Raw genomic sequence first — 15,487 nt, forward strand, 5'->3', positions numbered from 1 at the left:
GAAACAGAGACAACGTTCAAATATATATATTGTTTATTATAAATCACAGGAATGTTGATGAGTAGTTTCCTTCTGTCTTTGGGGGTGTCACAGTAATGCTGGTCTTGTGAGTTTAGAAGTGCACCATCTTCCTGGAGGAGGTTGTAAAGAATTAGCATAATTTTTTCCTTACATGTTTGTTATAATTTGTTTATGAATTCATCTAGGCCTGGAGACTTTTTTGTAAGGTTTTAAATTATGAATTCGTGGGGCGCCTGGGCGGCTCAGTGGGTTAGGCCTCTGCCTTCAGCTCAGGTCATGGTCTCAGGGTCCTGGGATCGAGCCCCACGTCGGGGTCTCCGCTCAGCGAGGAGCCTGCTTCCCTCTCTCCCTCTCTCTGCCTGCCTCTCTGCCTACCTGTGATCTCTGTCTGTCAAATACATAAATAAAATTTAATAAATAAATAAATTATGAATTCATTATTTTTTATAAATATGTGGCCATTCAGGTTACATATTTCTTGTTAGAAGTGTCTGGGCCATTTGTTCCTTTTAAGGAATTTGTCCATTTTCATCTGAGTTATCTGATTTGGCGTCATAGAGCTGTTCACTGGTTTGTTTGTTTATTTTATTCTTGTTTACACCCTACATGGGGCTCAAACTTACAACCGCAAGATCAAGAGTTGTACGCGTCTTTGAGCCAGCCCAGCGCCCTTTTTTTTTCCTTAATGTTGGTAAGGTCTATAGTGATAGCCTCTTTTTTATCCTTGATGGTTTATATTCATCCAGATATTTACCATTTATGTTTCCTTTCATTAATGAAGTTCCAAGATTCATTATAGTATCCTTTCTCTTTTATCTAAAGAACTTTCTTTGGCATTCCTTTTATTGCAGGTCTGTGTACAACAAATTCTCTAAGTCTCTTAAGTCTTCACCAGGGTGTGTACTTCTTTTGCTCTCAGTCCTGAAAGAATATGTTTGCTGGGTACAAAATTCTGATGTTCACAAGTTCTTTTTTTCAGCACTTAAAATATTGTTGGACTGTCCTTCGCTTTGATGATTTCTGAAGAGCAATCCACAGTGACTCAAATCGTTTGCTTCTACAAAATACATCATTTTTCTGTCAGATCTCAAGACTTTAAATCTCTGATTTTAAGTAGTTTGATTTTGATGTCTGTAGGCCATTTTTTTTTTAAGATTTTATTTATTTATTTGACAGAGAGAAATCACAAGTAGACTGAGAGGCAGGCAGAGAGAGAGAGAGAGAGAGAGAGGGAAGCAGGCTCCCTGCTGAGCAGAGAGCCCGATGCGGGACTCGATCCCAGGACCCTGAGATCATGACCTGAGCTGAAGGCAGCAGCTTAACCCACTGAGCCACCCAGGCGCCCCTGTAGGCCATGTTTTTTTGTTTGCTTTTATCCTGTTTGGTGTTTGCTGAGCTTTTTGAATCTGTAAATTTTTGCCTTTCACCAGACTTGGGGCACTTTTAGCAGTTATTTCTTCAAATATTTTTTTCTGTAGCAACCTCTCCTCCCTCTGAGACTTAAGTGACACTTTTGAAATAGTTCTACAGGTCCTTGAGACTGTATTCATTTGCCCTCAATCCTTTTTTCTCAGTATCTCATATTAGATAGTTTCTCCTGAGTCATTTTCCAGTTTACTGACTTACCTCTGTCATCCCCATTCTCGTCTTCGGCCCATAGAGTGAAGTTTTTTAAAATTTCAGATATTTTTCATTTTCAAAGTTTTCATGTGGTTCTTTTTCATAATTTCTATTTCTCCACTGTGGTCTTTCTACTCCCTTAGTGTTTGCCTTTACCTCATGGAGCATATTTATATAATTGCTTTAAAGTGTTTGGCAATTCTGAGACGCCTCAGTGACTCAGTCAGTTAAGCATCCAGCTCTTGATTTCAGCTAAGGCCATGATCTCAGGGTCATTAAAGTGAGCCCATCTGGCTCTGCACTGGGCAGAAGTCTCTCTTTTAAGTTTCTCTTTAAGAAGTCTCTCTTTTAAGCAGTCTGCACTGCTTAAAGGTCTCTCTCTCTTTCTCTCTCTTAGGGAAAAAAAAAAAAAATCTTCCAGTCTTTGGTAGTTTCCAATATCTGAGTCCTCTTAGGCCTGGGACCTCTTGACTCTTCTTTCATTTCAGAACTAACCACATTTCCTTGTTCTTTATATGTGAGTAATTTTTAAAAATTATGTCCTGGATAGTTTGAATATATCACTGTGAGACTCTGGGTCCTGTTAAAAATACCTGGAAAATGTTGATTTTTGTTATTCATTTTATTTTTGTCAGCCCAACTACCCAGTTAGATTCAGATTGCACGTACCTTGTCACTTAATGTGGGTGGTGGTTCCAGTGTTTGTCATCTTCATGGTCTTTGCTGTGCTGTGTCGACTTTCCCAGGCCATGCCCCCCACTCAGGGACTTGGACAGTGGCTTGTACTAGAATCTCATTCTCAACACCTTTGTCGTGTTTCTTTAGTTCTGTTTCATGAATACACAGCTTAGGGGTAAGCCAGAACTAGTGCATTTTCTTTAACTCCCTCTTCTCCAAGAGTTCCTTCACATTCTCCGGATAACATGGTTTCCTTTTCTCATTTCCTCTGGTGGCCAGAAAGATAAGTTTCCTTCAGTTTCTGCCTCCTAACTGTTGTGAGTGTTGAGTGACTAAGAGAAGAGGAAAAAAATAATGGTGAGTCCCTCCATAATCTCCCAACATCCTATCCTCTCTCAGTTCTGCTAATTAAAGAGATGGGACTTCTCTTGGGTTTTAGTTGCTCCTATAGCTGCTGCATGTGGACCCATGACTGGTGCTGACCTTGAGCAGAGCTGGTAGAGTGGGAAAAGAAGCCAGAAATCTCTGCCTCACCCCACTCTTCAGCTGGGAAGGGTCCCTTTCTCAGTCTTATGGCTGCAGTGCTTTCTCTGAGTTCCCTGAATTCCATGAATATCAGCCCAGGAGACCAGGAAAAAACGGAGTGTCACCCTCTTTATGGGTCCTTCAAGTTTGACTTCCCGTCGACACCCACCTTTTACTTTCCAGAATCCTCATGTAGTTGCTTTTCATATTTTATCCTCAGGTTTTAGTTGCAATAAGAGAAATAAGCCATACTGGGTTTCATCTTGGCTGGTTCTCAAAGTCAAATCTGTTTTATATAATAAAATTGATAATCTTTATGGCTTATACTCTGTGTCTTCTGTGTTTGCTTTAAATAAACTTTCCTAACCAAAGGTCATAGAACTACACTTCTATAATTTTCATCTGTGTGTGTTAGTTTTTACATTTAAGAATTGATTTTATGTCCACCATAAGACAGGGATCTAATGTCAGGGAGTCCATTGCATTGCCAATTATCTGGTGTCTCCTTTTGATCTGGAATGCTATGCAGGCATACCTCCTTTTATTGTGCTTCACAAATACTGCATGTTTTACAAATTAAAGATTCAAGACCTCAATGGAGGAAGTATCTGCAGATGTGGCAACAGCCCAAGAGCTAGATTTTGAAGTGGAGCCTGAACATATGCCTGAATTGTTGCAATCTCCTGATCAAACTTGAGCTGATGAGGAGTTGATCTTTTTTTTTTTTTAATTTGGATTTAGGATGAATTTTTTTTTTAATTTAAATTCAATTAATTAACAGGGGCGCCTGGGTGGCTCAGTGGGTTAAAGCCTCTGTCTTCAGCTCAGGTCGTGATCCCAGCATCGTGGGATCAAGCCTCATCGGGCTCTCTGCTCCACAGGGAGACTGCCAGTTGTGATCTCTGTCAAATAAATAAATAAAATCTTTAAAAAAAATAAATTCAATTAATTAACAAATAATGTATTAGTTAGAGGTCAGTGATTCATCAGTCTTCTGTAATGCCCACTGCTCATTATATCATGTGAGAGTTGCTGCTTTTGACGAGCAAAGAAAGTGGTTTCTTCAGATGGAAACTATTCCTGGTGAAGATCCTGTGAAGACTGTTGAAATGACAACAGAGGATTCAGAATATTATATAAACATCTTTGATAAAGGAGCAGCAGCAGGTTTAAGAAGATTGACTCCATTTTAAAAGGAGTACTACTGTGATATATGTACATACACGTACACACACACACATACGAATATTATGCAGCCATCAAAAATGAAACCTTGCCATTTCCAACAACATGGTTGGAGCTAGACAGTATTATGCTAAGGGAAATAAGTCAGAGAAAGAGAATTGTCATAGGGGAAGGGAGGGAAAAATGAAACAAGACAAAACCAGAGAGGGAGACAAACCATAAGAGACTTTTAATCTCAGGAAACCACCTGAGGGTTGCTGGGGGTTGGAGGGGTGATGGACATCGGTGACGGTATGTGTTGTAATGAGCACTAGGTATTACTATATAAGACTGATGAGTCACAGACCTGTACCCCTGAAACAAATAACATGTTAATTAATTGAGTTTAAAGACAAAGTTCTGTGGGCAAAATGCTACCAATAGCATCACATGCTGCAGAGAAATTATTTGTGAAAGAAGATTCCATTGATGCAACAAACTTCATTGTTAACTTATTTGAAGAAATTGTCACAGCAACCCCAGCGTTTGGCGGCCACCACCCTGGTCAGCAGCCATCCACATCGAGACAAGACCCTCCCAAGACTTTCCTTTGAATTAAAGCATTTACTTTTTTTTTTTTTTTTTTTTTAGACAATGCTATTGCATGCCTAACTGGCTACAGTAGAAGCTAATTTATATGCACTGGGAAACCAAAAGATTCATTTGACACACTTTATTGCAGTGTTCACTTTATTATCATCCAGAACCAAACATGTAGTAACTCCAAGGTTATGTCTATAGTCGCTCTCTGAGGCTCTCATTGCATTGGGCAGGGGCAGGTGGAGGGGTGTTCCAATAGACAGCATCTATTTCCCCTCCACATGGAGAATGTGGAGATTCCAAATAGCTCCTTTATTACAAGGGGACTGGAGGAACCAGCTTGATGAGAGTTTTATCAGACTTGCTAATTCCCTAGCCACCACCTGTTCGACTTCCCACCTAAGTCTAGCCTGGGCCAGGCCAGCCCAAGGAAAGTTTACATATGCAGAGAAAACCCACTTAGTGGGGTAACTGCTACCTACTCTCCAGTCCAGGGAAAGAGGGAAGGACCAAGAGATCAGAATCCCTCCCCACCATTAAGGTAACTCACTCCACCTCCCTGAGGAGGCTGTAGGAGTGGTAAGAGACCAGGAGCCTTTAGCAGATCTGTGGTCTTGTAGTTTGGCTGAGAGAAGAGTAGTCTGTGTCTCCTCCCTGTTTCAATTTGTCAGTTTTGTTAGAAAAAGTTTTAAAGATTATTTATTTGGGAGTGAGCACAAGCAGGGGGAAGGCAAAAGGCAGGTGAGAAGCAGACTCCGCGCTGAGCAGGGAGCTGGACTTGGAGATGCAGGGCCGGATTCTAGGACCCTGAGATCATGACCTGAGCCAAAGTAAGATGCTTAACCAACTGAGCCACCCAGGTGCCCCTTGTTAGAAATAATTTCTGAAAATTAGTTGAACTGAACTGTTTCAGTATTGAGCTGCATTCACAATAGAAAAGAATGTCATTGTCCCATGACTTAAATCTTTTGAGTTCAATACCTTTAAAGAGCATTTACTATGGCCTTGGATAGAACCATGTATCTTTGGATTAAAAAAACAGAGAAGATCTACTTCAGACTTCCTGTTTTTCTTATATTTAGATCTACCAAGTTCGTAGTTTTATAAACCTGGTCATATATTCATTCTTCCTATGAGCAAGAATTACACAGATAGAATTAGAACATGATTCTCTCATTAGAAGGCCTCACAGTGTAATAGAGAAGACGGTCACAGTATTGGTGATACTTGCCCATTACCAAAAAACCATGGGCAGAATGTTAAAATTATATTAAAAAATAGAGAAATTAATGAGTGCTAATAATACATGTAAGGAAAGTTATTGTTTCTATGTAATACATGCATGAAGATTTTGTGTGAAGTTTTGAATTGGTAATCCTATTTAATTACCTATTTTCTACAATTCTGGAAGTAAGTAACAAGATGATCATTTCCAATAAGCCAAAGTTACTTGGTCAAAAGTTATCCATTTGAGGTATATTTTTTAGTTGTTTGCTCTTAGTTTTATGCCATCAAGGTATTTTAGTGGGAAGAGATACTAGATAATACATTTTTATTATATGAAGTCTTTTATTTTTAATTTTTTAAAAGATTTTAAAAATCTTTAAAAAGCAGGGGGAGTGGAGAGGAAGAAGCAGCCTTCCCGCTTAGCAGGGAGCCCAATCCAGGGTTCCATCCCAGCACCCTGGGATCATGACCTGAGCCGGAAGGCAGACACTTACTGATAGCCACCGAGGCACCCCATGAAGTCTTTTAAGTTAAAAGGCAGGGGCTGGGGGGCGCCTGGGTGGCTCAGTGGGTTAAGCCGCTGCCTTCGGCTCGGGTTATGATCTCAGGGTCCTGGGATCGAGTCCCGCATCGGGCTCTCTGCTCAGCGGGGAGCCTGCTTCCCTCTCTCTCTCTCTCTGCCTGCCTCTCTGCCTACTTGTGATTTCTCTCTGTCAAATAAATGAATAAAATATTTAAAAAAAAAAAAAGGCAGGGGCTGGGGTGCCTCGCTGGCTCTGTCAGTAGAACCATGTGACTCTTGATATTGAGGTTGTGAATTCAAGCCCATGTTGGGTATAAAGATTGCTTAAAATCCTTTTTTTTTTTAAAGGTTCTATATATTTATTTGACAGATCACAAGTAGGCAGAGAGGGGGAGGCAGGCTCCCCGCAGAGCAGAGAGCCTGATGTGGGGCTCGATCCCAGGACCCTGGGATCATGACCCGAGCCAAAGGCAGAGGCTTTAACCCACTGAGCCACCCAGGCACCCCAAAAATAAAATCTTTAAAATGAGAGTTGGAGGTGGCATCACATTGCTACCTCAGAAATAGAAACTAGAATGAATACTCATGTCTTTAACGACAAAGGAAATTTTTATTCTCTATTCACTAAGATTTCAATTGTAGAGTCACAGAGGAGCAACTAGAGCAAAAAGGGAACTGTCTGTGCTTGCTTGCAGAAAAGGCACCCCCGAGGGTGGAAAGAACACGAATGGTAGATTCAGGCCAACCCAGGTCAAATCCTCACCCTGAGTAACCTTGGGCAAATTCTTAACAAACTGAGCCTTCATTTTCTCCCTGCCTGTAAGGAATAATAGCCATTTCATCATTTCATTCAGTTCTCCTAGAGATATGTACAATGTGTTTCTAAGTCCACAATCTGAGCAGTAATGCTCACAGTATTCTTTTTTAAGATTTTATTTATTTATTTGACAGAACACAAGTAGGCAGAGAGGCAGGCAGAGAGGGGAGAGAGCAGGCTCCCCACTGAGCATAGAGCCCACGGGACTTATTCCCAGGATCCTGAGATCATGACCTGAGCCAAAGGCAGAGGCTTAACCCACTGAGCCACCCAGGCACCCTGCTCACAGTATTTCTAAGCCTACAGTCTAAAGGAAATCTTCAAACAAAAGTGGGCCAAACATATTTTAAGAACTTAGTACTAGGTAGCAAGCTGCCTATAAAATTTTCAAGAAAGAGGGTGCTAAATAAAATAGGTCCTAATAGTGCTTATTTTGATACTGCAGTTGATATCTTCCTGATTGATAACATAGAAATTGTTATTTATGGGTTGAAGTCTTTAAATCACTTAAATGTCCAGTATAGAATAGGAGATAAACAAACAACAAGACATCATGGAAACGTTTGCGGTATTGAGGAGTATAGTAAGATAAAAATGGTTTCAATGTGTTACAGGATGTATATATCTTAAAATTAAACTTGGGTTTTTAAAATGTGAAGAAAAAAAAATCGCAACAATTGCAAGAGTGATTCTTTCATTTTCCCAATTTGTTAGTACCAGGAGGTTGCTTTCATAATAAGAAAACTATATAAGAGACCCAATAAGCCTCGTGGAGCAAAAAATTTCTTTATAAACAAAACACAAACTTAGGTTCCTTAATGCTTGGTCCCATTAAGAAGGAAACCATCAGTATTGGTTCTTTTGACTCTTGGGCACTAGCCTTTAGCTCTTGTGCCCCTGTCCGCTGTCGTAGTTCTATATTTCTACCATGTCGACTGGATAGTCAGAAATACAACACTCAATTTTAATCTTTTCAAAAGCAGTGTTTTTCTCTGTTTTAATGTTACAGATTTATTTGAGGTTCCTAGATTATCAAATGGAGCACTCAAATGAATGCAAGAGAAACTTCGTTGCAGTTTATGATGGAAGCAGTTCTATTGAAAATCTGAAGGCTAAGTTTTGCAGCACTGTGGCCAATGATGTGATGCTGAAAACAGGAGTTGGAGTGATCCGAATGTGGGCAGATGAAGGTAGTCGGCTAAGCAGATTCAGAATGCTCTTTACTTCCTTTGTGGAGCGTAAGTAAATCCTATAGTATTGAGATCTTTTACATAATTTTCATTCATTCGGAATTTAATTATTGAGCATTTCCTTTTGACAAAGACTGCAAGTCAAAGAGAATGTAGAAATAAATAAGTCGGAGTCCCTTTTCTCAAGGAATTAACTGTCCTGGATGAAAAACCATGTTAAAACATGCATTGCAACACTGCCGTACTATAGAGGTGTAAACATAATAGGGAACACAGAAAGTGGAAACTCCTTTCAAGATTTTCAAAATTAAAAATAATTACCAGTGGTTTAATTCAGTTTGGTATATAATTATGAATCTACCAAACCATGCTTTTCAAAATTCAGAAAGGCTATGTTTTGTTTCTGACTTTTTATTTTTAAATAATTTTAAGTTTATTTAAAGTTATAAAAATAGTACAGAGTTTGTTTTTTTTTTTTTAAGTTTTTTTAAAATTAACATATAATGTGCTATTTGCTTCAGGGGTACAGGTCTGTGGTTCATCAGTCTTACACAATTCACAGCATTGTGAATAGCACATGCCCTCCCCGTGTCCATCACCCCATCCTTCCTTCACCCTCCCCTCCAGCAACCCTCAGTTTGTTTCCTGAGATAAAGTATCTTTCCCTCTCTGGTTTTATTTTGTTTCATTTTTCTCTCCCTTCCCTTATGATCCTCTGTCTTGTTTCTCAAATTCCTCATATCAGTGAGATCATATGATAATTGTCTTCCTCTGATTGACTTATTTTGCTCAGCATGATACCCTCTAATTCCGTCCACGTCATTTCAAATGGCAAGACTTTGGAGTTTTTTGATGGCTGCATAGTAGTCCATTGTGTGTATATCTACCACATCTTCTTTAACCATTCATCTGTTGGTGGACATCTAGGTTCTTTCCATAGTTTGGCTATTGTGGACATTGCTGCTATAAACATTCAGGTGCACTTGCCCCTTCGAATCACTTCATTTGTATCTTTAAGGTAAATACCCAGTAGTGCAATTGCTGGGTCATAGAGTAGCTCTATTTTCAACTTTTTGAAGACCCTCCATACTGTTTTCCAGAGTGGCTACATCAGCTTGCATTCCCACCAACAATGTAGGAAGGTTCCCATTTCTCCACATCCTCGCCAACACCTGTTTTTCCCTGACTGGTTAATTTTAGCGATTCTGACTGGTGTAAGGTGGTATCCCATTGAGGTTTTGATTTGTATTTCCTGATGCTGAGTGATGTGGAGCACTTTTTCATATGTCTGTTGGCCATCTGGATGTCATTTTTGCAGAAATGTCTGTTCATGTCCTCTGTCCATTTCTTGATTGGATTATTTGTTCTTTGGGTGTTGAGTTTGATAAGTTCTTTTTTTAGATTTTGGATACTAGCCCTGTATCTGATATGTCAGTTGCAAAGATCTTCTCCCATTCTGTCAGTTGTCTTTTGGTTTCGTTGACTGTTTCCTTTGCTGTGCAAAAGCTTTTGATCTTGATGAAGTCCCAATAGTTCATTTTTGCCCTTGCTTCCCTTGTCTTTGGCGATGTTTCTAGGAAGAAGTAGCTGTGGCTGAGGTCGAAGAGGAGGCTGCCTGTGTTCTGCTCTAGAATTTTGATGGATTCCTTTCTCACACCGAGGTCTTTCATCCATTTTGAATCTGTTTTTGTGTGTGGTGTAAGGAAATGGTCCAGTTTCATTCTTCTGCATGTGGCTGTCCAATTTTCCCAGCACTTTTTATTGAAGGGACTGTCTTTTCTTCATTGGACATTCTTTCCTGCTTTGTCGAAGATTAGAGGACCATAGAGTTGAGGGTCTATTTCTGGGGTCTTTATTCTGTTCCATTGATCTATGTGTCTGTTTTTCTGCCAGTACCATACGATCTTGATGATTACAGCTTTGTAATAAGCTTGAAGTCTGGAATTGTGATGCCAACAACTTTGGTTTTCTTTTTCAACATTTATTTGAAAAACTTCGTGGTATTTTGATAGGCATTTCATTAACTGTGTAGATTGCTCTAGGTAGTATAGACATTTTCACATTATTTGTTCTTCCGATCCATGAGCATGCGATGTTTTTTCATTTCTTTGTGTCTTCCTCAGTTTCTTTCTTGAGTACTCTGTAAGTTTTCTGAGTACAGATTCTTTGCCTCTTTGGTTAGATTTATTCCCAGGTATCTTATGCTTATGAGTAGGATTGGAAATGGTATCAACTCCTTAATTTCTCTTTTTTCTATCTTGTTGTTGATATATAGAAATACAACTGATTTCTGAAATACAACTGAAAATCAATATTTCTATATTGATTTTTATATCCTGACACTTTACTGAATTCCTATATGAGTTCTACTCGTTAGAGTGGAGTCTTTTGTGTTTTCCACATAAAGTATCATATCATCTGTAAAGAGTGAGAGTTTGACTTCTTTGCCGATTCGGATGCCTTTTATTTCTTTTTGTTGTCTGATCACTGAGGCTAGGATTTCTAGACTATGTTGAATAGCAGTGGTGATGGTGGACAGCCCTGCTGTGTTCATGACCTGAGGGGAAAAGCTCTCAGTCTTTCCACATTCATAATGATATTTGCTGTGGGTTTTTTATAGATGGCTTTTATATTGAGGTATGAACCCTCTCTCCCTCCACTTTGACGTTTTGATTAGAAAGAGTGCTGTACGTTCTCAAATGCTTTTTTGGCATCTACTGAGATGGTTCTTGTTCTTTCTTTTATTAATGTATTGTATCACACTGATCGATTTGCAGTTGTTGAACCAATCTTGCAGTCCAGGAATAAATCCCACTTGGTTGTGGTGAATAATCCTTTTAATGTACTGTCGGATCCTGTTGGCTAGTATTTTGGTGAGAATTTTTGCATCCATGTTCATCAGGGATATTGGCCTATAATTCTCCTTTTTTTTTTTTTTTTAAGATTTTATGTATTTATTTGACAGAGATCACAAGTAAGCAGAGAGGCAGACAGAAACAGAAAGAGGGAAGCAGGTTCCCTGCTGAGCAGAGAGCCCAAGGCAGGGCTCGATCCCAGGACCCTGAGATCATGACCTGAGCTGAAGGCAGCAGCTTAACCCACTGAGCCACTCAGGCGCCCTAATTCTCCTTTTTGATGGGGTCTTTCCCCAGTTTGGGGATCAAGGTAATGCTGGTCTCATAAAATGAGTTTGAAAGTTTCCCTTCCATTTCTATTTTTAGCAACAGTTGCAGGAGAATAGCTATTAATTCTTCTTTAAATGTTTGGTAGAATTCCCCTGGGAAGCCATCTGGTCCTGGGCTCTTGTTTGTTTTGTTGGGAGATTTTTTGATGACTGCTTCAATCTCCTTATTGGTTATGGGTCTGTTCAGGTTTTCTGTTTCTTCCTAGTTCAGTTGTGGTAGTTTATACATCTCTAGGAATGCACCAATTTCTTCTAGATTGTCAAATTTGCTGGCGTATAGTTACTCATAATATGTTCTTAATTATAATTATAATTATGTTCATAATTATGTTCATAATTGTTTGTATTTCTTTGGTGTTGGTTGTAATCTCTCCTCTTTTATTCGTGATTTTATTAATTTGGGTCCTTGCTCTTTTCTTTTTGGTAAGTCTGACAAAGGGTTTTATCAGTCTTATTAACTCTTTCAAAGAACAAGCTCCTAGTTCCATTGATCTGTTCTACTGTTCTTTTGTTACATTGACTTCTGCTCTAATATTTATTATTGCTCTTCTCCTGCTGGGTTTAGGCTTTTTTTGCTGTTCTTTCTTCAGCTCCTTTAGGTGTAGGGTTGGATTGTGTATTTGGGACCTTTCTTGTTTCTTGAGAAAGGCTTGTATTGCTATATACTTTCCTCTCAGGACTCTCTTTGCTGCATCCCAAAGAACAGTTGTGTTTTCATTTTCATTTGTTTCCATGAATTTTTTAAATTCTTCTTTAATTTCCTGGTTGACCCTTTCCTTCTTTAGTAGGATGCTCTTTACCTTCCATGTATTTGAGTTCTTTCTAACTTTCCTCTTGTGGTTGGGTTCTAGTTTCAAAGCACTGTGGTCTGAAAACATGCTCTTATTTTCAAGTGCATTTCATTGGGAATGATTCCAATCTTTTGGTACCGGTTGAGATCTGATTTGTGATCCAGGATGTGATCTATTCTGGAGAATGTTCCATGTGCACTACAGAAGAATGTATATTTAGTTGCTTTGGGATGGAATGTTCTGAATATATCTTTGATGTCTATCTAGTCCAGTGTGTCATTTAAAGCCTTTATTGTTGATCTTTTACTTAGATGATCTGTGCATTTCAGTGAGGGGGATGTTAAAGTCCCCTACTATTATTGTATTATTGTTGATGTGTTTCTTTGATTTTGTTATTAATTGGTTTATATAATTGGCTGCTCCCATGTTCGGGGCATAGAAATTTAAAATTGTTAGATCTTCTTGTTGGACAGACCCTTTAAGTATGATACAGTGTCCTACCTCATATCTTACTATAGTCTGTGACTTAAAATCTAATTTGTCTGATATAAGGATTGCCACTCTGGCTTTCTTTTGATGACCATTAGCATGGTAAATTGTTTTCCACCCCTTCACTTTAAATCTGGAGGTATCTTTGGGTCTAAAATGAGTTTCTTGGGCACCTGGGTGGCTCAGTGGGTTAAGCCGCTGCCTTCGGCTCAGGTCATGATCTCAGGGTCCTGGGATCGAGTCCCACATCGGGCTCTCTGCTAGCAGGGAGCCTGCTTCCCTCTCTCTCTCTCTGCCTGCCTCTCCGTCTGCTTGTGATTTCTCTCTGTCTAATTAATTAATTAATTAATTAATTTAAAAAAATCTTTTAAATGAGTTTCTTGTAGACAGCATGTTGATGGGTTTTAGTTTTTTATCCATTCTGATGCTTTGTGTCTTTTAATTGGGGTATTTAGCCCACTTATATTCAGGGTAACTATTGAAAGATACGAATTTAGTGCCATTGTATTTCCTGTAAGGTGACTGTTATCATCTGTGTTCCTTTATGGTCTGTTACTTTTAGGCTCCCTCTTTGCTTAGAGGACCGCTTTTAGTATCTCCTGTGGGACTGGTTTGGTGTTTGGAAATTCTTTTAGTTTTTGTTTGTCCTGGAAGCTTTTTATTTCTCCTTCTATTTTCAGTGATACCATAGCTGGGTATAGTATTCTTGGCTTCTTATTTTTCTCGTGTAGTGCTCTGAATATATCATGCCAGTCCTTTCTGGCTGGCCAGGTCTCTGTGAATAGGTCTGCTGCCAATCTAATTTATCTACCATTGTAGGTTGCAGACCTCTTGCCCCGAGTTGCTTTCAGGATTTTCTCTTTGTCTCTGAGACTTGTAAGTTTTACCATTAGATAACGGGGTTTGACCTATTTTTATTGATTTCCAGGGGGGTTCTCTGTGCCTCCTGGATTTTGATGCTTGTTTCCTTCACTAAATTAGGAATGTTCTCTGCTATAATTTGCTCCAATATACCTTCTGCCCCCCTCTCTCTCCTTCTTCTGGGATCCCAGTTCTAATATTGTTTGTTTTATGGTATCACTTATCTCTCAAATTCTCCCCTCATGATCCAGTAGTTGTTTATCTCTCTTTTTTTTAATCTCAGCTTCTTTAGTCTCCATCATTTAGTCTTCTATATCACTAATATAGTGATAATCTTCTGCCTCATTTATCCTAGCATTAAGAGCCTCCATTTTTTATTATACCTCATTAATAGCTTTTTTGATTTCAACTTGGTTAGATTTTAGTTCTTTTATTTCTCCAGAAAGGGACTTTATTTCTCCAGTGATTCTCTACTATCTTTTGTGCTTTTTTTCAAGCCCAGCTAGCATCTTTTTAATAGTCACTCTGAACTCTGGTTCTGACATCTTACTAATGTCCATATTGATTAGGTCCCTAGCAGTCGTTACCTCTTCTTTTTTTTTAAGGTGAGTTTTTCTGCCTTGTCATTTGTCCAGAGAAGAATAGATGAATGACAGAACAAAGTGCTGGAAGGCTAACAACAACCCCAGGAAAATACACACTAACCAAGTCAGATGATACCTTCTAGAGAGTATCTATTTTATTCGATCTATTCAAATATATATCAAAAATATTTGATCTATTCAAATTTTCTTTTCTTTTTTTTTTATTTATTTTTATTTTTTTTAAAAGATTTTATTTATTTATTTGACAGAGAGAGATTACAAGTAGCCAGAGAGGCAGGCAGAGAGAGAGAGAGGAGGAAGCAGGCTCCCTGCAGAGCAGAGAGCCCGATGCGGGACTCGATCCCAGGACCCTGAGATCATGACCTGAGCCGAAGGCAGCGGCTTAACCCACTGAGCCACCCAGGCACCCTCAAATTTTCTTTTCTATTCATAGAATTGAACAATCTGTTAAGTTTATAGGTGTTCAGAATGGTTTGATAACTATCTAGATGAATTCCTGGGACCAGATGAAATTTAGGTCTCCTACTCCTATCCCATCTTGCTCCTCCCTCTCTACTATAGAGTTTTCATATATCCTTCACTCAGATTCCCCTAATAATGTGATAAAACTGAAAATTAACACTGATTTAGTATTATCGACCTCTATATATATAGACCTTATCCACATGTCACTAGTTTTTTCATTAATGTCTTTTCTGATGCAGGATCCCACACTGCATTTACTTAATATCTGTCCTTGAGTCTCCTCAATCTGTGACAGTTTCTCAGTCTTTAATGACCTTAATATATTTGAAGAGCACTGGCCATTTTTTTAGTAAAATGTCAGTTTGGGTTTGTCTGATGTTTTCTCAATTCTTTTGAGGTTACATATTTCTGTCAATATCACAGAAATGATACTACACCTTTCTTAGCTCATCACACCAGTGAGGTAGTGGGGTACATGTGGATTTGTCTCATGCTAACTTTGGTCACGTCCTTAAGGTGCTGTCTGTCAGGTTTTTCCACCATAAAGTTACTGATATTTTCATTTCTTGGTAATAATTGTCTTTGAGACTATGCAAATATCCCTTTGCTCACTAATTTTAGCATCTGTTAATGATTTCTGCCTGTGATAGGAATTATTGTAATGTTTACCTAATGATAGTTTTCTGCTTCCATTATTATTCCATTTATTAGTTGTAATTCTACTGTG

The 15,487-nt window shown here is 38.9% G+C and overlaps 1 protein-coding gene across 3 annotated transcripts in view; it reads left to right on the plus strand.

Annotated features, from left to right (window-relative positions):
• Window positions 1–15,487, plus strand: part of NETO2 (neuropilin and tolloid like 2) — a 65,478-nt gene that overhangs the window by 30,973 nt on the left and 19,018 nt on the right. For all 3 annotated transcript variants that reach the window (XR_006385476.1, XM_044256213.1, XM_044256214.1), the window contains exon 7: window positions 8,185–8,413. Coding sequence is in view for 2 of the 3 variants with exons in the window: in XM_044256213.1 (XP_044112148.1) it covers window positions 8,185–8,413 (229 nt within the window). In the remaining variant the exon portion in view is untranslated. The remainder of the gene's footprint in view (window positions 1–8,184; window positions 8,414–15,487) is intronic.

The sequence above is a fragment of the Neovison vison genome, chromosome 7 (genome assembly GCF_020171115.1).
Source record: "Neovison vison isolate M4711 chromosome 7, ASM_NN_V1, whole genome shotgun sequence".
In the NCBI taxonomy this organism is placed as follows: domain Eukaryota; kingdom Metazoa; phylum Chordata; class Mammalia; order Carnivora; family Mustelidae; genus Neogale; species Neogale vison.